The 22195-nt window shown below is 38.7% G+C and overlaps 1 protein-coding gene across 1 annotated transcript in view; it reads right to left on the reverse strand.

Annotated features, from left to right (window-relative positions):
* Positions 1–2634: 2634 nt before the first annotated feature.
* Positions 2635–22195, reverse strand: part of LOC121298971 (zinc finger protein 271-like) — a 157074-nt gene continuing 137513 nt past the window's right edge. Inside the window, exons 5-7 of the mRNA XM_041226377.1 lie at positions 20074–21092; positions 8136–8643; positions 2635–5050 (exon numbers count right to left, since the gene is read on the reverse strand). Coding sequence (XP_041082311.1) covers positions 4008–5050; positions 8136–8643; positions 20074–21092 — 2570 coding nt within the window. The 3' untranslated portion in view covers positions 2635–4007. The remainder of the gene's footprint in view (positions 5051–8135; positions 8644–20073; positions 21093–22195) is intronic.

Consider the following 22195-nt stretch of genomic DNA (forward strand, 5'->3'; position numbering starts at 1 on the left):
AAAGTAAAACATTCACAAATATTGAAATAAACACATCAATCAATACATACACATTTATTCCACTATCTTGATATTTATTTATTTATCACTATCAGGTATAAACACTGCCAATTAATACTGTATGAAACATAAACATTCAACAGTTATTGTTCAATTGTACATTAGTGAAGATTTTTGTACATAAAGGTCATCATGCTTTCATATATTTTTTACTTTCAAATTAAAAAAAATATATTGTAATGACCCGGACAATTGCTTTGTTGCAGGACTTGCTGTCTGTTCAGTTGGTCTTGTCTGTGTTTTGTTACATGTATTGTACGGGGAACGGGTCATGCCGTTACTTAGCACATGGGAAGGTGAGTGAGTGAATGAGTGGGGAGAATATGTGTTGCTGTTTTTGGGGGTTGCGGAGCATGGAGATGACTGGTTGAGGAGCCCGACAGCGTGGAAAACGACAGGAGATGCATGAGCCTGGGGAACTGGAGACAGTCCAGCTCTGAACTGAAACTGTGGGTGCTGAGCAAGTGTGTGAGCTGTGACCGGAGAGAATACGCAATGAAAGTGCCAAGACTAAAACGTAGGGTTATTGTTTTGGTGCTGTGAACTCCGGCCCCTGACAGGAATTCTCTGTAGTTTCAAATGAAACAAACATTTTGAGAATTCAGCATCGTCTCCCTGAGTTCTACTTGCTAAACATGAAAACGTTACAATATACTCATTGAACAGATCAAGATTATTATGATAGTTCACAAAATCAAATGAAAGCTTTCAATACAAATCAGGATAACACGTAATGATTATTTACAAAATCTTGTTCGTCTCGTAACTTAAAGTTACAGTTTTTACCTAGTTAAAAACCTTAACTTTACTGCTATACTACCTGCAAATGGAAGGACAACCTTTGCAGCATTGGAAGCATGTCTTGGGTTCAATTCCCACACAGGGTTTATATTGCAAACTTGAAAAAAGGAAGTATTTTATTTATGTGTAACAAACACATTTTTTATGTGAAAAAAATGTAGTTGATATGAATGACACTTTCATTGAACATACATACTTTTGCACACGTAACTTTAATGTGCATATGTATATATATATATATATATATATATATATATATATATATATATATATATATATATATTATATATATACACACACACACACACACACACACACAGATACAGTCATTTCCAAAATTATTGCCACCCTTGATAAAGATGAGCTGTTTAAAATAAACAACACAGGTAATGAGCTATATTGTAATTTTCCAACATGTGGAGTATATTGCACTTTATTAATGATTCAAGGTAATCAACCAAAACTACACATTTCTCAAATTATACATTTATTTCCAAAAAAATTAAGTGTCACATATATTGGCACCCTTGTTTTCAGTACTTTGTGCACCCTCCCCTTGTAAGGATAACGGCACTGAGCCTTTTTCTATAATTTTCTATGAGATTGGAGAACACATTGGAAGGGATCTTAGACCATTCAATACATAATCTACCCAGATGTTACCATTGACCTGAACAAGGGCCCCAAGACCAGTGGAAGCAAAACAGCCTCAAAAACATCAAAGATCCACCAGCATATTTTACAGCAGGTATGAGGTTCTTTTCTGCATACGCATCCTTTCAACACCAAACCCACTGCTGGTGTGCGTGGCCAAAGAGCTCTATTTGGATTCTTCTTTGCCTCCCGAACCATCTTCCTCACTGTGCGTGGGGGCAAGATGCACTTGCATCCTCTACCAGGCAGATTTACCACTGTTCCACTGGTTTTGAACTTCTTCATTATTGCCCTAATATATGGTATATTTAGGTTTTTAGCTATTTTTTTGTAACCATTGCCTGATTTATGAAGGTCAACAACCATTTGTCTCTTTTCATTTGTGAGTTCTTTGCCGTTCCCCATCGTGATGGAAGACAAATGGATTTTACACATGTGTTACCTCATTTTTATACCCCAGTGAAACAGGAAGCCATGGAAGGCCACAATACAGTTCCTTAAGACTGAGATGTACTCATTACCTGTGTTGTTTATTTTATACAGCCTTTTTTGCTCATCTTTATCAAAGGTGCCAATAATTCTGGAGGTGACTGTGTGTGTGTGTGTGTGTGTGTGTGCGTTTGTGTGCGTGTATATATATATATATATATATATATATATATATATATATATATATATATATATATATATATATATATATAAAGTCATAAAGTAGAGTCTCTAAGGCAATGCAAAAGTTCAAAATTCTTTCAGCCCAACTTTAAATTTAGATGGCTTACCAAAAGAGTTTCTGTAAAGACATTCATGGTTGCACTCTCGTTATTTTACTTCAAACGGATCAATTACATAACTCCTGCTTGTTTAGTTTCTTCAAAAAAATCTCTTTATTAATTAAAACATGACTAGAAAAACAAACAAACAAACAAACAACGTGTTTTGACACTACCGTATTTTCATCAGGTCACCTGATGAAGACATGATGAAGTGTATTGCTCAGATCCGCCCCTTTTTGGGGGGGTTTTCAGCTTCTATTGGCTCCCATCGGTCTCACCCAGCCATTGAAAGGTTTTCCCTGCTTTTTCTGGAGAATAAACGACTAGAGACCTGTGCTTGATGTCTTTTTGTCCAACATCAGACTGGAAATGGAAAACTGTAATGTTGGACCTGGTCCGACATAGGACCACAAAGGGTTAACTAAAAGATAATAAATCAGCTTTGTTTGTTCATACAAGACTGGCAGGTCAGCACAGCAGGTAATCTAAACCATTCCCCAAGTGAAATCTTTATGACCCGCTACTAATATCTAGTCCTTCGAAGTAGATTTAGGCTGCTTTGGAGAAGGAAGGGGAAGACTGATTTATTAACATCACAGCATCTCAAGTCTCATAGGGTTAAGAATTTAAATGCCACGTTACAGTACATTCAATTACAACTACAAATTTCTCCAGGTACAACGCACATTGCAAAATATTAAATCATTGGGACATTATCATTTTTCATTAGATCTAGAAATGTGAAAAAATGTGCAAGACAAATCCTCCAGGCGGTTGCCCAGTAAGGACGGTGCAGTCTTGTCTCTGGGATGCTACATACCGGGGTCGGGATACACGTTCCCATCAATGTATTTATTTTCAAGTTAATTAAATTTAATTTAAATGCTAAACCCTGAAACTCATCTCCCACACTGAGTTATCCATTTCTCTTGACTTTTCCATCAGATGAGGTGCAGAACAGTTTATTTTCTGCACATTCCCGCTCCCGGGCACTGACTGCACTGACAGCCTGAGTTAAACTGACAGCAGAGAAGCCTCTTGTGACGTGTCTGCATCACCGCTCACTTTGTGACACAATCAGAGTGCAAGAGAGTTGTAGAGCATTTTGACCATTTAAAATGCATGCTTTTAACAGTGATACACAAAACAGTAAATTACTCAGGGACTCATAATGTAAGGCAGATAAGCTGCATACCAGCCATTTTTACGTATTAACAAAATCAGAAACACACAATGAATTTAAATGTAATGCACACAAATACGCAGAGCTATTTTGCTGCTCAGCTTGTCTGTCTCCCCTAAAACCTCCAGTAACAACTACATCTCCCAGAATACAACGTCTTCAGTGGCTAGCCCTGTTGTCTTTGCAGCCAATCACAGTAAGAATAAGAAAAATCAGAAGTTACAAGGGTTGAAGTTTACACACCCCAGTCCAGCTACTAATCTAACTGGAACCATTGTCAGAGGCAATAGCTAACAAAAGGTGCCTATAATATTAAACTGTTTTATAACTTATTAATGCATTTCCTAATTGTTTGTATCTGTATGGCTTTAAGTTGTAACATGTTCACTGAAGTTAAGAATTTAATGTTAAAACATAAAAGTAACAATTAATTTGCAGAGTCAGTCCGATAGCTAGAAAAAAATACGCAAAGCCGATAAAGAACCTTATCTTACCTACATTTTACTCTCAGTGTTTTTTCTGAATGACCATGGTAATTAGGGTTTCTCTCCTGTATGAATTTGCTGATGTCTTCTCAGATTTTGTAACACATTGAAACTCTTCCCAGTCAGAGCAGAGATAGGTTTCTCTCCTGCGTGAATTCGCTTGTGTCTTTCATAATTTCCAAAGTTAATGAAATTCTTACCACATTCAGAGCACCAGTATGGTTTCTCTCCTGTATGAATTCGCTGATGTGCTTGAAGTTCGGTTTTAGTACAGAAACTGTTCCCACAGTGACAGCAGCGATGCGGTTTGTCGTCAGTGTGAATTCTCTGGTGTTTTTTCATGTCTCCTGACTGACTGAAACTCTTTCCACAGTCAGAGCAGTGATACGGTTTCTTTCCTGTGTGAATTCGTTGGTGTTTTTTCATGTCTCCTGACTGACTGAAACTCTTCCCACAGGCAGAGCAGTGATACGGTTTCTCTCCTGTGTGAATTCGCTTGTGTCTTTCATAATTTCCAAATTCAATGAAACATTTCCCACATTCAGAGCACCAGTATGGTTTCTCTCCTGTATGAATTCGCTGGTGTGCTGTCAGGCTTCCTACCCGACTGAATCTCTTCCCACAGTCAGAGCAGCAATACGGTTTCTCTCCTGTATGAATTCGCTGGTGTGTTTTCAGGGAGTCTGCATGCCTGAATCTCTTCTCACAGTCAGAGCAGCAATACGGTTTCTCTCCTGTATGAATTCGTTGGTGTCCCTTCAGGCTTCCTACCCGACTGAAACTCTTCCCACAGTCAGAGCAGCTATAAGGTTTCTCTCCTGTATGAATTCGCTGGTGCGTTTTCAGGGAGTCTGCATGTCTGAAACTCTTCCCACAGTCAGAGCACCAATACGGTTTCTCTCCTGTATGAATTCGCTGGTGTGATTTCAGTTTTCCTGAATCTCTGAAACTCTTACCACAGTCAGAGCAGCAATAGTGTTTCTTTCCTGTGTGAATTCCCTGGTGTATATTTAAATCTCCTAACTGGGTGAAACTTTTTCCACAGTCAGGATCTTCTCCAGCGTCTGCCCTCACTTTAGATGCTGGACTGGAACCTGGAAAATATGAACAGGAAAGAAAGTAAGAGGGGCTGCTTGCAGGCTTAGGGCATGTGGCTAGGTGGTGGAGTGGATTAAATATGTGCATTTTAGCTGTGGGGCTTGCTCTGGGTTACACCAGTTTAAAAATACAAAGTTAAACTTAATGCATTTCTGTGTGAAAGCAAAGTCAATAAAGTCTGATGAAGTTCTCCTGTAATGTTTCAGGTCTACTTCCCCTGACAAATCCTACAATATATCTTTCTCTTCAGTATTAGACTGCAATGATCTCTTTCTCATGATGGCATTATGAGCTTTTTCTAATCTAAGGTTCTGCACAGATGCATACACAGAACTGTAGTGTAATCCGCATCAGCTGTCAATGATGTGCTTGGAGACTGGAACAGCTCCCTCCCCCTCTCTGTTTGGAATCATCTTGTTTATTGTTGTACAGATATACAGTACTGTGCAAAAGTTTTAGGCAGGTGTGAAAAAATGCTGTAAAGTAAGAATGCTTTCAAAAATAGACATGTTAATAGATTATATTTATCAGTTAACTAAATGCAGAGTGAGTGAACAGAAAAAAAATCTAAATCAAATCCATATTTGGTGTGACCACCCTTTGGCTTCAAAACAGCATCAATTCTTCTAGGTACACTTGCACAAAGTCAGGGATTTTGTAGGCATATAGTCAGGTGTATGATTAAACAATTATACCAAACAGGTGCTATTGATCATCAATTCAATATGTAGGTTGAAACACAATCATTAACTGAAATAGAAATAGCTGTGTAGGAGGAATAAAACTGGGTGAGGAACAGCCAAACTCAGCTAACAAGGTGAGGTTGTTGAAGACAGTTTACTGTCAAAAGTCATACACCATGGCAAGACTGAGCACAGCAACAAGACACAAGGTAGTTATACTGCATCAGCAAGGTCTCTCCCAGGCAGAAATTTCAAGGCAGACAGGGGTTTCCAGATGTGCTGTCCAAGCTCTTTTGAAGAGGCACAAAGAAACGGGCAATGGTGAGGACCGTACATGCAGTGGTTGGCCAAGGAAACTTACTGCAGCAGATGAAAGACACATCATGCTTACTTCCCTTCGCAATCGGAAGATGTCCAGCAGTGCCATCAGCTCAGAATTGGCAGAAAAGAGTGGGACCCTGGTACACCCATCTACTGTCCGGAGAAGTCTGGTCAGAAATGGCCTTCATGGAAGACTTGCGGCCAAAAAGCCATACCTCCGACATGGAAACAAGGCCAAGCGACTCAACTATGCACGAAAACACAGGAACTGGGGTGCAGAAAAATGGCAGCAGGTGCTCTGGACTGATGAGTCAAAATTTGAAATATTTGGCTGTAGCAGAAGGCAGTTTGTTCGTCAAAGGGCTGGAGAGTGGTACACAAATGAGTGTCTGCAGGCAACAGTGAAGCATGGTGGAGGTTCCTTGCAAGTCTGGGGCTGCATTTCTGCAAACAGAGTTGGGGATTTGGTCAGAATTAATGGTCATCTCAATGCTGAGAAGTACAGGCAGATACTTACCCATTATGCAATACCATTGGGGAGGCATCTGATTGGCCCCAAATTTATTCTGCAGCATGACACCAACCCCAAACATACAGCGAAAGTCATTAAGAACTATCTTCAGCGTAAAGAAGAACAAGAAGAAGGAGTCCTGGAAGTGATGGTATGGCCCCCACAGAGCCCTGATCTCAACATCATCGAGTCTGTCTGGGATTACATGAAGAGAGAGAAGCAACTGAGGCTGCCTAAATCCACAGAAGAACTGTGGTTAATTCTCCAAGATGTTTGGGCCAACCTACCTGCCGAGTTCCTTCAAAAATTGTGTGCAAGTGTACCTAGAAGAATTGATGCTGTTTTGAAGGCAAAGGGTGGTCACACCAAATTGATTTGATGTAGATTTTTCTACTGTTCACTCACTTTGCATTTTGTTAATTGTTAAATATAAACTATTAACATGTCTATTTTTGAAAGCATTCTTACTTTACAGCATTTTTTCACACCTGCCTAAAACTTCTGCACAGTACTACCCATCACAGTGCATTAGAAATATGCAGCCCCATGCCATAGCATAACACTACATATGTAGGGTTTACGTGTTTTATTAATTCAATTCTCTCTATTTATAATTCCTATAATTGAATCCCAACACAGTGGGTTACAGGACTCCAGTATAGACATAAACACAAGCAGTTTATTTTATACAGTTACACAGACTATCAATACATCAGCAATCTACACTACGGCCAAATGTTTAACAACAACTAGAATTTTAGGATTGAGACAATAAAAAATAAACACTATACAATGTGACATTTCGAAATCTAACAGGGAATACTGTGCTACTACTCTGGCTTCCGGTAGACTTTTGCAATATAATTTAGTAGTTTCTTTGATTACATGATGCTAAATAAAATACCTAAATTATGTTCATATGTTTTTTATTATGCCTCAATCTTACAATTCTAGGAGATGCAAAACTTTTGGCCCTAGCTGTAGAGCCCTGTCTATCCAGCCCCTCTACAAACCAGCATTCTAATTCAGTATGATTTTGGGGTCCAGATCAAATCACTATTAAAATGAATGGTGCGATCCCCTCTACAATCCTGAACCTGGCTATTCTGGAATCTGTCCCTTCTGCGTAATTTTGTGTATACATTACCATGTCCAGCCAGCGCCATTCTGAATTGTGCAGTTGTTGACCAGCAAATACATGTCTAATCATCCACATAACAAGCTATCTCTTGAAAGAAAAGCCGAACAAACACCAACTCAAAAGAGCTAACACTGTGAAACCCTGAATGCAGCAGAAAGCACCTGAATCCTCATGCAGGTACAGTACGAGCATGCGAAGGTCTTTCTATGGGAATGGGTTAAACAGGCTTGTGATAATAACAGGTGAAGAGTTTGCTAAAGCATTATTGTGTTTATTACACAGTGTATGTACAGTAATAATTGATTTTGGATTCGGACTGGTCAGGTTTTTTAAAGTAATCTAAACAATATGCTCCCTCCCTCTCAACCACACTGTAGATTTCCCGCAATCCAGGATGACAGTCACAGCTACTGGGAGTCACTCACCTGCTAGACTGCATTCTGAATGTGACCGTCCGTCTTCCTTCCCAACTTCTTGCGTGCTGTTGGGAGAGTCTTCCTCTCCAGCACCTTGCTCTCTCACGCAGATTCTCTCCAGCACCATGCTACACTCCCGCAGGCGTACAGGCTCCAGCTCAGGGATGTTTGGTTTGAAGTCCTCGGATTCTTTCTTCCCTGGTTCCACGTGGTCAAACTCTTCAAAGGGCTCCCATTTAATATGGCCAGTTTCCAGCAACTCTTCTTGTTTAACAGGAAGGGATTCTTCTGTCTGGGAGATCTCAAATTCATTGTGCTCAGCTTTAATCTCAGAGTCCTCTGGCTGACTGCTGTCACATTGCATCTCACAGAGCTCCTGTTTAATGGGTAGGGAAGCCAGCCCAGAGAACTCCACTCTAATGGGGACAGATTCAAGTTCAGGGAACTCCTCTTTAATCTGGACAGATTCCATCTTCACACTGTCCATGGCAGCACACATGATTCTGTTTAGTGGCTGCTGAAAAAAAAATCATTGATTTATTTAAATCTAGTGTTATGAAGGGCATTCACGTGACAAACACAATCTGGCCTTAATAGCAGGAGTGGCTTTACTATTGAAGGAACACAGAATTTCTCTTAGTAAGTTTATAACACCAAAGGATTTTATCTGTTGAAAAGGTTTACTCAATTTAACCATTCTATATACAGTGTTTCTGCGAATTAAAGCATTTGTATTGAAAAAACAGGAGGCTTCCATAAGACTAGACTGACAGACCTAGACTAGTCTTTACATTGTGCTTTCATGTCGAAGCACACACAAGGCAGCCAATCAGAATCATGCATGAAAAGGAAATAAACAAATCCTCCCCTCCATCGCAGACTTGCTTTGTTAGCAAACCCGGAACTGCCCAGTCACACACTCATTGGCTGTGCCTTTAAAGGGCGTGGTCTAGAGGCCCGTCTCAGACCTATTGCTGCCAGTCAAACGAACGGGCCGCTTCAGTCTCTGCCAGTCAACTAGCTTTAGAACCCATCTGACAGGTTTATAGAAAAGCTGCTGTATTAGTCATGGTAGAATTATTTTGTGCACGGTGTTCTAATATATTTGTTTCAGTTTTGTTCATTACTTTTTAACATTAACATGTTTACATGCTCTGGTGTCAGTCTTCTGCACAGACGATTAACAGTAAGGCCAACATTGGAGAAAACACGTTCTGAAGGCACAGACGATGCATTCCAATGAAGGACAAGGATCCCTGAAGTAATTATGCAGTTCGTTTTCTATTGTATTATCCTAACACTTATCATAACACTTTTCTAGTCGCGAGGTTACAGTCTCTCTCACAGGAACATGGAATTCAGGTTCTGCAAAACTCATCAATGCACAAAAACCTGTACCCTAAACGAAACTTACAGGCAGCCTATCTGTAGTGATAATGGTACACAGCAACTCGTTGTGTGTTGCATTTCCTGGCGCCAGAAACAAACGCTGTCAGTGTTGTTTGATTTTTGTCTTTTTCACATGAAACAGAGGGATGTTTCAGCTTCAAATCGTTCAGTATTGCTCCAGTGTTGCTTGTATACCTCAGCTCTGTATTACACAGTTTACATTTAACTGTGACAGGTGTTATTTTTGTGAAACGATTCCAGGCATTACTTCTTTTCGATCGCTCCATCTTCAAACTATGGGTGCCTGTACTGCTCTGGAAAAGTATTTACCAAATATCGCGATAACGAGAGGGGACGTAGTTGTTTTTTTATTTTTAAGAGTGATAGACATGTAAAGCAACCTATCCACCTGTGCCCTGAAAGATGAGACGTGATTTGAGATGCGGAAGGCTGTTGCTAAGGCTACGAAACGCGGTAACAAGACGCCATTTGAAAGCTACGTTTCTGTAGTTTCAGTGTAAAGGTTGGTGTGCTGGCACCGAAATTAATGGGGCTGAGTTTAAAAATAGCAACTCAAATATATTAACGGATTAACATTAAGACATACTTCACGGTATGATAAATACTCATCTTTTAAACGTTTAACCGTTTAATATTTTACAACCCTACTTCACATGCAGATAAAGTATGTGAGCACAGGACTGCACAGATTAGTTCATGTGCTGGGATTCAAGTGAATAATTAATTGGTAATTGAATCCCGGGACACAAGAGTATATATAGATGCACATTTTACTCACTCTGGGTTGCGAGTTCGAGACTGGAGAACGGGAGAGAAAGAGAAGGAGAAAAGAATGAACAAGCAAGCGTAACAATTGCTACAGCGTGCTGGAAGCACGGTACTTGTTTAGTGTTCCAGTGTCTGTTTTGTTTGTCTATTTACTTCGGCATCAATTGTTCTGTTTAGTTAAACCTTTTATTTCTGTGTGTTAATAAAGCACTGAGTGCCGCAGTGTCTCTGTTTTCACCCGCCAGTACTGCCAGTCTGTGTTCCTTTCTGGCCTGACGTCACCCCTACAGCCAGCCTGTTCACAATAGTCAACTCTTGTTAATATGAATTTCAAGGGACCTGCAAAAATATGTGTCTCATCAGGAGTCTAAGCATTTTTATAGAAGTTGCAGTAATACAGAATCAAATTTAAATTACAGTACAAGGAAAAGCATTATAAATGTATATACAGTGCCTATAGAAAGTCTACACTCCCTTTCAAAATGTTCACCTTTTGTTGCTTTATAGCCTGGAATTAAAATGCATTAAAATAGTGTTTTTTTTTTTTTTCATTTATCTACACATCCTACCCCACAACTTCCAAGTGAAAAAAATATTATAGAAATTTGTAGAAAATTAATTAAAAATAAAAACTGAAATAGCTTTGTTAGATAAGTGTCCACACCCTTTGTAATAGCAATCCTAAATTAGCTCTGGTGTAACCAATCGCTTTCAAAATCACACACCAAGGTAAGTGGACTCCACCTGTGTTAAATTGTAGTGATTCACATGATTTCAGGATAAAATCAGCAGTTCCTGTACATTCTCTCTGCTGGGTAGTGCATTTCATAGCAAAGACTCAACAATGACCACCAAGGTGCTTTCAAAAGAACTCCAGGACAAAGTTTTTGAAAGGCACAGATCAGGGAATGGGTATAAAAAAATATCAAGGCCATAAATATCCCTTGGAGTACGGTCAAGACGATTATTAAGATATGGAAGGTGTATGGCACCACCAAGACCCTGCCTAGATTAGGCTGTCCCTCCAAACTGGATGACCGAGCAAGAAAGAGACTGATCAGAGAGGCTACCAAGAGGCCAATGGCAACTTTGCAAGAGCTATAGGCTTTTATGGCCAAGACTGGTGAAAGTGTGCATGTGACAACAATATCCCAAGCACTCTACAAATCTGGCCAGAATGGTAGAGTGGCAAGAAGGATGCCATTACTCAAAAAAGCCCACCTTGAATCCTGTTTGAAGTATGCAAAAAAACACTCAGGAGATTCTGTAGCCATGTGGCAAAAAGTGCTGTGGTCTGACAAAACTAAAATTTAACATTTTGGCCTAAATGCAAAGCGTTGTTTGGCGCAAACCCAACACAGCGCATCACCCAAAGAACACCATCCCTACTGTGAAGCAAGGTGGAGGCAGCATCATGTTATAGGGATGTTTCTCATTGGCAGGGAGTTGGGCACTTGTCAGGATAGAAGGGAAAATGAATGGAGCAAAGTACAGAGAAGTCCTTGAGGAAAACCTGCTGCCCTCTGCAAGAAAGCTGAATCTGGGACGGAAGTTCACCTTTCAGGAAAACAATACCCAAAGCACACAGCCAAAGCTACACTGGAGTGGCCCCAACCTAAATCCAATCGAAAATTTGTGGCAGGACTTGAAGATTGCTGTCCATCAACACTCCCCAAGGAACTTGACAGAGCTTGAATAGTTTTGTAAAGAAGAATGGTTAAATATTGCCAAATCTTGGTGTGCAAAGTTGGTAGAGACCTATCCCTAGCGCTGATTTAGCGTCTGTGAAGCAGCATTTGAAGATGGATTGGAGCCTCTTCAGGATTTGTAAGTATAATGGAGCCACACTATTATTATTATTATTATTATTATTATTATTATTATAGACATTTAGCAGATGCCTTTATCTAATAATCAACATATGTTCACGTGTCAGCAGTGCGCCAATGAGTGTAACCACTTTATTTTGAAAAAAAAAAAAAAATCATTATTTTGCTTCTTGACATTTACATACTTTCAAGCAAGTAACAAAAATACAGTCAGGTACTGAAAATTCAGAGCTACAAAAAAAATCCCAGTAGCAACATTCTCCTGCACAAACACACAGTTATGTGAGAGCAATGTGCCTGACAGTTGTGGCATAGGCACTGAGAGTATTTGTCATGCATACTGATCATGGATACATTTCGGGCACCCCAAAGCTCTCCAAAAAGGCCACCTTTTGAATGAAATATTGGACAAATAAGTAAAAAGAGGATTACAAAATCTAATTCATGTGGCAATGTATAGCATGTGAGGTGCCAGAAGGTAACCTCCCTTTTAGATCTTGCTCAAGAAACTAGTGTATGACTGACCATAAAGATTTACACAATATTCATTTTTGGAGAGGTTTGGGGACCCTTGGGCCTAGCTTTGTAAAAACTCATGTAGAATTTGATCCCTTACTCAATCAGTTTCAAATTTTGATCCAGTATAGTAGACATGTTGGGGAAGCACTGGAAAAAATATCAGTCTCTTTTCATGAGCTACAAGGTGAAAAAATTACGAAAGAATATAAACAAATGAAAAGCGTTTCTTGTTTTTTATGTTTTTTTTCTGGATATCTCCTTCCAGTGTGGTACCGAGTAAGACTTATATCAAATCTGAGGTTTTAGTCCTAATGGCCAGGGGGTTACCTTGAATTCAAGCCCTGAACCATGCCTGTACTGTCTATACTTTGGAAGATAATGTGATTTATTTAAGGCCATAGCCCTCCAGGCGGAAACTGCCTGTGGGAGGCTGGGGGTTTAAGAGGTTAACACAATTATTGTTTTGAGAGTCAGCTTTTATTAGGGAGCTCCCATAACGAGTAAAAACGAGGAAAATTTCTTTACATATTAACAAAATGAACAGCTCACATGACTCTACCAGCAATAGTAGTGCACTGAGCACATGAGCACAACAGTGTACAAAAACTTTGGTGGAATCTACAGTCTCCAAACTAATCTACTCTGTTCAATAATAATTGCTGAAGAGATTGATCATGGGCGGATATGCCAGGGATTACTGTATATAGTGACCAGTGGCTGTATTCTTGAAACGTTCTTAAGAATAAAAAATCTTAAATCCAACTTTTTTCTTAACTTTGAACTTCATAAAAAAAGTTAATAACTGATATTCTCCAAAAGAATCCTTAGGTCTTAACTTTTTTCTTATCTTTTTTAAAGATAACTAAACCCTTGTCTTAAAATAAGTAGCTCTTGAGAGGTATGCAGAAGAAATACATACTACATTTTTTGGAGAGTTTAATAAAGAAATTCAAATATATTAGGGCTGTAACAAAGGGTACATTTTGACCTTCGAAGGTTCAGAGCACATTACCAAAGCAAGGTTCAAACCCTTGATGGTACAGTGACAGGGTGCCCACCCCTTGCGTTATTATTTATGTATGTATATATTCATTTGTTGCTGTTATTATTATGTGTTTATTTGCAAGCGGTAGAGCACCGTCTGTCTTTTATTATTTACTGTTTGAGACCGGCAAAAAAGCTGGTCTTGTAATGTGTAGTTGGTGGTGATGGGGTTGAAACCCCTTCCCTAGAACTATCCTGGTAATGTGACTGGAGCCTTAAAAGGTACTTTTTTTAATGGGTAATTAAGGGTCCAGCCACGAATATAACAGACCCACTCTCGGCTTGGAGGGCGGAGAGTGTCAGAGGAGAGAGGTAAGTCTGTGGGGAAAAAAGAACTAAACAACTGCTGCGTATGCTGGTTTCGCAACTAGCATACTATTTGTTTACTGTTTGTTTGTTTGGCCCTTGTGCCCTTTTTGCTTAGTGTTTTTGTATACGTATTTATTTCACTTATTATTTAATAAATGCGCTGAGAGCTCTTGCATTTCAGTTTTTGCCCCGCCACACCTTGTTTTGACTTGCTTCCTGAACCTGACGTCACCACCGCCACGCCACACAAAGCCATCTGTGACAGGTACTAATTTGCATAATTTACTGGTGATATCACCAGAGCTACTAGTTTATATTTTACTGAAAATCACAGTTTGCATACAACTTTTTTTTTTTTGGTTGTCTGGGCATTTAACAAAAAAATCATAAACAGCAGAGGGGTTTGGAGACATTTCTTTAAATACAGCTTATGCTATACAGTGCTTTGCTGTCGAGATGGCGAATTAAGAAATTAAAGGTTTGTCTCTGAATAACATGAGCTGGGGGGGGAGGGTGTGTGTGCTCTTCTGTACATTGAGCAAATGTGGTATTCAATGAATTGCTAACGTAAAAACAACGTTGGACCACCGTTGATGACTCGTGATTTTTACGTTGCCAAACAACGTTGTGCCAACGTTAGGCCGACGAGCAAAAATACGCCGGCCCAACGTTATGAGTAGGGCTTCTAGTTTTCAGTTTTTATTTTCCATCTCTCTCCCTCCCTTTAAACCTTAAAATTAATAGATGTTAAGCCATAGCTGAATACCAATTATTAAAATTAGCTAAATGAATAAAATGAATTCAGCAATTACTGCCAGAACGAAATGCAGGTTCAAATAGAATCAGGTGAGCTCAATGCACGTTGTTTGTTAACTCAGTGAAGATACGAGGCTGAAAAGAAACAGCTTCCTTTGCCAATTAGTGTTTGATGACGAAAGCGAATCGGCTCAAAATATGTTTAATGGGACATCACATGATCAAAAATAAAACCTGAAAACTAGAATCCCTAGTTATGATGTTTACTGGGCTTCTAACACAGCCCTAAGCTACATATTTTAATGTTTTTACATATTTTATATTATTGTTAATCTTATAGATTCCCAAATACAGTTGTTTTTCATTATGGGTAATTTGGTATTTTAGGATTTCATAACCACTTAATATAATGTGTATTACATATTGATGAGATAAGTATGAATGTTTTATTTAAAATATTGCAACTTTTGATGAATGGAGGCCCTGTGGTTGATCTTACAAGAGGCAGAGAAGACAAACCCGTGCGTGAGATGAGTCAGCATCACTTCAGGGAGTTAAAAATGCGGCGAAATGACCTCCCCTTTCAGTGATTGACAGGTCACTGCAGCTAGCGAATCACAACGTTGGTATTACCTTTGTTTTGCTTTGCAGGCAGTTACAAAAAGGAATAATAATAATAATGTTGTTTATTTTTGTAGGTAGGCATTGCATGTCCCCGATAAACACCCAACGGCAGGTGCATGGAGGGATGAAATTATCAAACTATTAAATTGCTTACGCATCAATTATACATATTAATTTAAAAGGTTTAGGGTTAGGTCTCTAGGGGCTGTTTTCACCTGTAATATCATGATATTCGCCGCACTACAATCTGGTCACCGGGGGCTATCTCCGTTTCCAGAAACCGCAGTTGTAAGGACAGATCTGCGAGCAGATTCCAAAGGTAGAAGAACGATTTCGGTCAGTTAAAAAATAGAGCTTCGTGGTGCTGCTGGGAGTTTGGCCACGATAGTTTTTTTTTTTTGGTTTTTTTTACAGGTGCATTTGTATTAAGTTGAGTTACAAGAACACGAATCACAGCATTCCATTTAGTTATAAAGCCCGTCACTGACAATTATTGAAATAGTTATGTTGTTGTTTTACTTCTGTTTAGATTTGCCCGGATGTATAAAACGATAAAAAAATAAATAAATTGCTCAGATGAACTAACAGAAACCCGCGTTCATGTTAATATTTATTCAAATGAGGATTAATTTGCGTGGTTTTATTTATTTATTTTAGTAATACGCAATGCAATACGTTTACGTGTATAACTAAATAAATACATTAATTAAAATACGTGTTTCGCTAATCACAATACGTGTATTTTAAACGCAGTTTATCAGCCTTAGGCCTATACTACTTTTTTTAAGACTATTGAATAAATTCATGAGAAATTTTGGAAGCTCCTTAGAAAAATTTAATAATTTAACTTAAGAAAAATCTTAGTAACAGCTTAACTATTTTCTTACGAACTTTCTTAAGTTTTGTCGTAAGACTTTGAAGAATACGACCCATTGTTTGTTCATTCTGGCTCTGCCACACCAGGGCCTCGCAAACAACTGAACTTTAAATTAAAAACAAACTGTAACTTACTTTTTTAAAATCGTCCACGCCTTGTCAACTGGTGGACAACAAAATGTTAATAAATTAAATACAACTCTGCGGGGCTCGGTCGTTTTTTTTCATTCTACTTTGACGTTTGTTCTTGTTCTCTTTGAAACTACGCTGTCTCTCTAAATGACTGCAGCGGGCACACTTTTCTTCTATAATGAGAGGGTGGCTGCTCGAATCACTGATGTCACTCATTGCTGTCAACTACTGGTCATAAAGCAAATCTAAATGTAAATATTTTTATACTTGGCTGTTTTTGTGTTATTAAATAAATAAGCCAGACAGTGCATTTGTTTTGTGTGTTTTTAATTCATTCTAACTGTCATCAGTCACAATTCCTGAAAAACAGGGACCAGTTGCATAAAACATCTCCAGGTAACCCTTTACTGTACAGAGCACTAACGCAATAATAATAATAATAATAATAATAATAATAATAATAATAATAATAATAATAATAATAGCAGCACAGTTATCTCTTATTACACTGAACACCGCATCCATATTTTAATAATGGTGCAATGAGCCTCCAGCATGAGTCAGTGCAGCTCCATTGCAACACATCCTAACTGCTGCATTGGGAGACAGTGGACAAAACCCTCTGTGATTATATACAGGACTGGTCAACACAGAAAAAAAGACTGAGGCAGTAAAGGTTTCCAGTCAGTAGTATTGTGTTTATATAACAATTACAATGGAAGGAGTTTGAGCCTAAACTAAACACATGGGGCGAGAATTCATGCAGAATGATGCACTCAATACAAGAGTTTAATACCAATACTTTATTAAACTTGGAGAACAGTAAGCAATGCAGGAAGGTATTGCAATGCTCATCTCTTACTTGGAGATGGAGAGCGGTGCAGTGTTCTCTTCTTTCTCTGATCTCACAAGAGCTCTAACACTACTCATATTTATACTTGTTTTGAACTCAATTCCAGCTGCTGTCCAGCACAGATACATTTCCAGTTTCCTTTTTGCACCCTAAACCAGTTCCTAACTGCAGACGCACATCTACACCAGATATACAAATACTGTCAATTCTGGAATTTCCAGGGACATGCAAAAAAAAAAAAAAACATCTTATCAGTAATTATGACTATCAGGAGTCTGTCCCAAATGCATGCTGTCAGTTTGTACTGAAGTTACAGTAAGACTGTCACTGAAATCAAATTTCAATTACAGTACAATGAACAGCATATACATGTAAATACTGTCCATTTTATTGAAAATACAGCTGAAAGTAAACTTAAAATGTATACATTGCAAATGAACTGCATTTGAACCCTGCATGTCCCAGCTGAAATTTAAAATACTTTGTTTAGCTGATGGTAAATAGAATTAGGAAATGATCTGTCTTATTGTTTAAAACACAAAGACGTACCACAGGTTATTATTTAATTTTTGCACCAGATAAATAAAATATGTATAGCAACTAAAACATATGAAATACTAAAACATGTTATTGGATTTATAGCTACACGTCAGTGCTGTTTGTTTACTCAGCCTTGTCAATGCTATATTAAATAAATAAATCAATTATTAACCATAATAAGTGATGTATAATGTTACAATAACGTTAATGTTAATCAATTACATCAAACTGACTGTATAGGCTCATAATAGGGTGACAAATGTAAATATAGCATGTTGAAAATGTGTGCTAAGCTGCAAGGTTTGGAGAAGGCGTTTCTCTAGAAGCTGCGTGTGACGTCAAAGACAGCAGCCAAGAGCAGCCGTCGCAGCGAGCTCTGGGTAACGGAACGCAACCATTGAAACGTGTATTCTGTGTTGTTGACAGTTTCCTTCAAAACCATTATCAAAATACAGCATCAGTTCACAAAAAGATCTTTCTCAGACACTTTACTAAGGCTAGTACCTTCGCTGGATTTAGAAGAAGCAGGTTTGCATTTGAAACATGCGTTAACCGTTGTACAAAGTAATTACGATAAGTGCGGTGTAGAATACCTAAACCGGAACACCGATCCATCCCTAGAACAGAGATGCTAATGTGGGTGCAATTTAATATATTTCCCCAAATCCTTTACACTCAACTATTCAAACTAGGATGTTTCATTTTATTCACATTTCACTTCACCGGGAAGGCTAAAAAATAATTCACACCAACAGGAATTCATGCTAAATGAATTTGTATTATAAGAAGTGATTTACAATAAGTGACACAAAATGTAGAAATAGTAGTAAGCGGTGGCACAGACTTCTCATAATATGAATGTTTTTGCTGGTCCCATAACAAGAGAGCAGACAGAAAATACATCTATTAAAACCACACTCTAATCAGCACTAATACTGAACAGAAATTTAAAACATAAAACAAGACTCAGTTTCAGTTTCCTCATGAAAGCATGTACTGCACCGGTATGCATTTATGTGCACGAATGGTAAATCAACCCCTTGCAAAAATCTACAGACCCCCCAGGTTTATTCCCATTATCACACTGCATCATCCTGTGCTCCGTAATGGTAGATTCATCCATAATTAGTCGTAGCTAAACTACATTAAAAATACACTGTTATTTGTCACCGAGGGATAATTCGGTACATTTACAATACTCAATCAAGAATAACTAGCTGATAGGTGTAACAGTTTTAATTAGCACTCTTAATCATCAATTACTTCCAAACAAGCTCAAGATCCAGAAAATGAAACCCAGTAGAACAATAACACCACAACACTGTTGTATAGATGATCCATTTTATCACAGTTCGTTCAGTGATACGGTACAAAGAGAAGAAAGAACATGTGATCGTAATTCATTCTTTAGCAGTCTGTTGTTTATTATATATCCTTCAATTCGATTTCATAACCCTTAAACGGAACATGATTACATTTGTTATTATTCATCCTCTACACTTTAGTTGAGCTGGGACACTCAATCTTTGTCTTGCAGTTGATGCAGGTTAGAATGAAGTTGTTGTCTGTCGTTCAATTTCTCAGTGTCAGAAGCCGACTTACTGTAGGATTTGCTTGTATTCCTGGTCAGACAACCCAGTCTCGCTCAGTGATTGATTAGAAAACTCTTGCTGTAAATTTGAGCAGTGGCAGCAGGTCGAATCAGTTCATTTATTATTGGTGCAACATTCGTTGACTTTTCCTCTTTCTTCGATGGCGATGCTATTACACCGATCCAGTTTGTTATTACACTGATCCAGCTTGTTATTACACTGATCCAGCTTGTTATTACACTGATCCAGCTTGTTATTACACTGATCCAGCTGTCCTTTTGTCCCTTTGTTTAATTTAAGTTTCTTACAATGTTGATCAAACTATGGGATGTTCCTGTTGAATAATGGGAAGAGCTCTCGTAAGGCTGTTACCTACAGCTCTTGTGACGGAAAACCTAACCTTGGCAGTTTAAATGCTAAACCCTAAAACTCATTCCCCACACTGAGTTATCCACTTTTCCTGACTTGTCCATCACATGAGGTGTGGAATAGTTTCCTTTGTGCATAATACCACTCCCAGGCACTGACTGCATTGGCAGCCTGAGTTGAACTGACAGCAGAGAAGCCTCTTGTGAGGTGTCAGAGTCAAAACCCACTTTCTGACAAAAGTTGCAAGTTGTTGAAGAGCATTTTGGCCATTTAAAATTCAAGCTCTTAAGAGTGATACACAAAACAACATATTACACAGGGACTCATAATGCAAGGTTAACGTTTGGTTCTGAATGAACATGGGTCTTGTCTCCAGTGTGAATTCGTTGGTGTGCTTTCAGCGATCCTGACTGACTGAAACTCTTCCCACAGTCAGAACAGCAATACAGTTTCTCTCCTGTGTGAATTTGTTGGTGTGCTAGAAGGTTGGTTTTAACACGGAAACTCTTCCCACAGTCAAAGCAGCAATACAGGTTATCTCCTGTATGAATTTGCTTGTGTGCTTTCAGAGCTTCTGTGTAACTGAAACTCATCAAGCAATCAGAGCAATGAAATGGTTTCTCGCCAGTGTGAATTCGCTGGTGTTTTCTCAGGACTCCTGAATCCCTGAAACTCTTCCCACAGTCAGAGCAGTGATACGGTTTCTCTCCTGTGTGAATTCGCTCGTGTTTTCTCAGGGCTCCTGACTGAGTGAAACTCTTCCCACAGTCAGAGCAGCGATATGGTTTCTCTCCAGTGTGAATTCGCTGGTGTGTTTTCAGGTGTCCTGAATGACTGAAACTCATTCCACAGTCAGAGCAATGAAATGGTTTCTCTCCAGTGTGAATTCGCTCATGTTTTCTCAAGGTTCCCGAATCCCTGAAACTCTTCCCACAGTCAGAGCAGTGATACGGTTTCTCTCCAGTGTGAATTCGCTCATGTTTTCTCAGGGCTGCTGACTGACTGAAACTCTTCCCACAGTCACAGCAGCTATATGGTTTCTCTCCTGTGTGAATTCGCTGATGTGCTTTCAGGTGTCCTGAATGACTGAAACTCATACTACAGTCAGAGCAGCGATACGGTTTCTCTCCTGTGTGAATTCGCTGGTGTGTTTTCAGGTTTCGTAAGCGACTGAAACTCTTCCCACAGTCAGAGCAGACATACGGTTTCTCTCCAGTGTGAATTCGCTGGTGTTTTTTCATGTCTCCTGACTGAATGAAACTCTTCCCACAGTCAGAGCAGCGATACGGTTTCTCTCCTGTGTGAATTGGCTGGTGTGTTTTCAGGAGTCCCAACTGGGTGAAACCTTTCCCACAGTCAGGATATTCTCCACTGCCTGCCCTCGCTTTAGCTGCTGGACTGGAACCTGGAAAATATGAACATGAAAGATGGTAAGAGGTACTGCTTGTAGGTTTGGGCCATGTGGCTAGGTGGTGAAGTGGATTAACCCTTTCACTGCTAGGGCTTTTGGACCCCTCAGTGCTAGAGGATTTTCCTGAATTTGGGACTGAATCATTTCAAAGTCAAATTTCTCACACGTCTTTAAAGGAAACATAGGAAACTATATATTGTTTTTTTTTAGCACAATCTGCACTTTTCAGTGATGTTACATTTGTGCTGGTCAACGGATTGAGATACTGTAAGTTAAATATAAAATACAATGAAAAATTACATTTTCTATGTAACTTTAAATCCCTGGAAAAGTTATTTATTACATGGTAATAAGACAAATTGTATATGTCTCACATTGCCAATATGTTGACTATGAAGAATTTTTTTTTTTTCATAGTATGAACTTTGGGGCATATATTACTACATACTTTCTAAAACTAGATAAACGCAAAATTTAAACTATATTACATTATTTTTCTTGGAATAAAAGTACTGCCTTGCATATACTATTATCTTTTTTTTTTATTACTGTTTTGTTTTTGTTTTTTAATCACACAGCAAAGCGTTTGGTATTCTGAAATGAAAAGATCCCCACAAAAGAGCAAACACTGAGAAACCCTGAATGAAGCAGAAAGCACCTGAATCCTCATGCAGGTACAGTACGAGCACGTGAAGGTCTTTCTATGAGAATGGGTTAAACAGGCTTGTGATAATAACAGGTGAAGAGTTTGCTGAAGCATCAGTGTGTTTATTACACTGTGAATGTACAGTCATACAGTTGATTTTGAAGTGTTCAAATAGTTTAGTCATTTTTAGATCAGTATTCTGATTGGACAGGTTTTAACCCTTAGCGGTCAGTTTATTCAGCACTTGTCAGACACGTCAGGTCCAATTTATTTTCACACGCGCTGTTTATTTTACAAAAACGCTGTTTAAAAGATTTTTTTGGGGAGTAAAGCAGGTTTAAAACTTTTATCACCAAACTCCTCAATAATGCGATCCAATGCGATTTTATTA

This window comes from Polyodon spathula, chromosome 24 (assembly GCF_017654505.1).
Source record: "Polyodon spathula isolate WHYD16114869_AA chromosome 24, ASM1765450v1, whole genome shotgun sequence".
Taxonomy (NCBI): Eukaryota; Metazoa; Chordata; class Actinopteri; order Acipenseriformes; family Polyodontidae; genus Polyodon; species Polyodon spathula.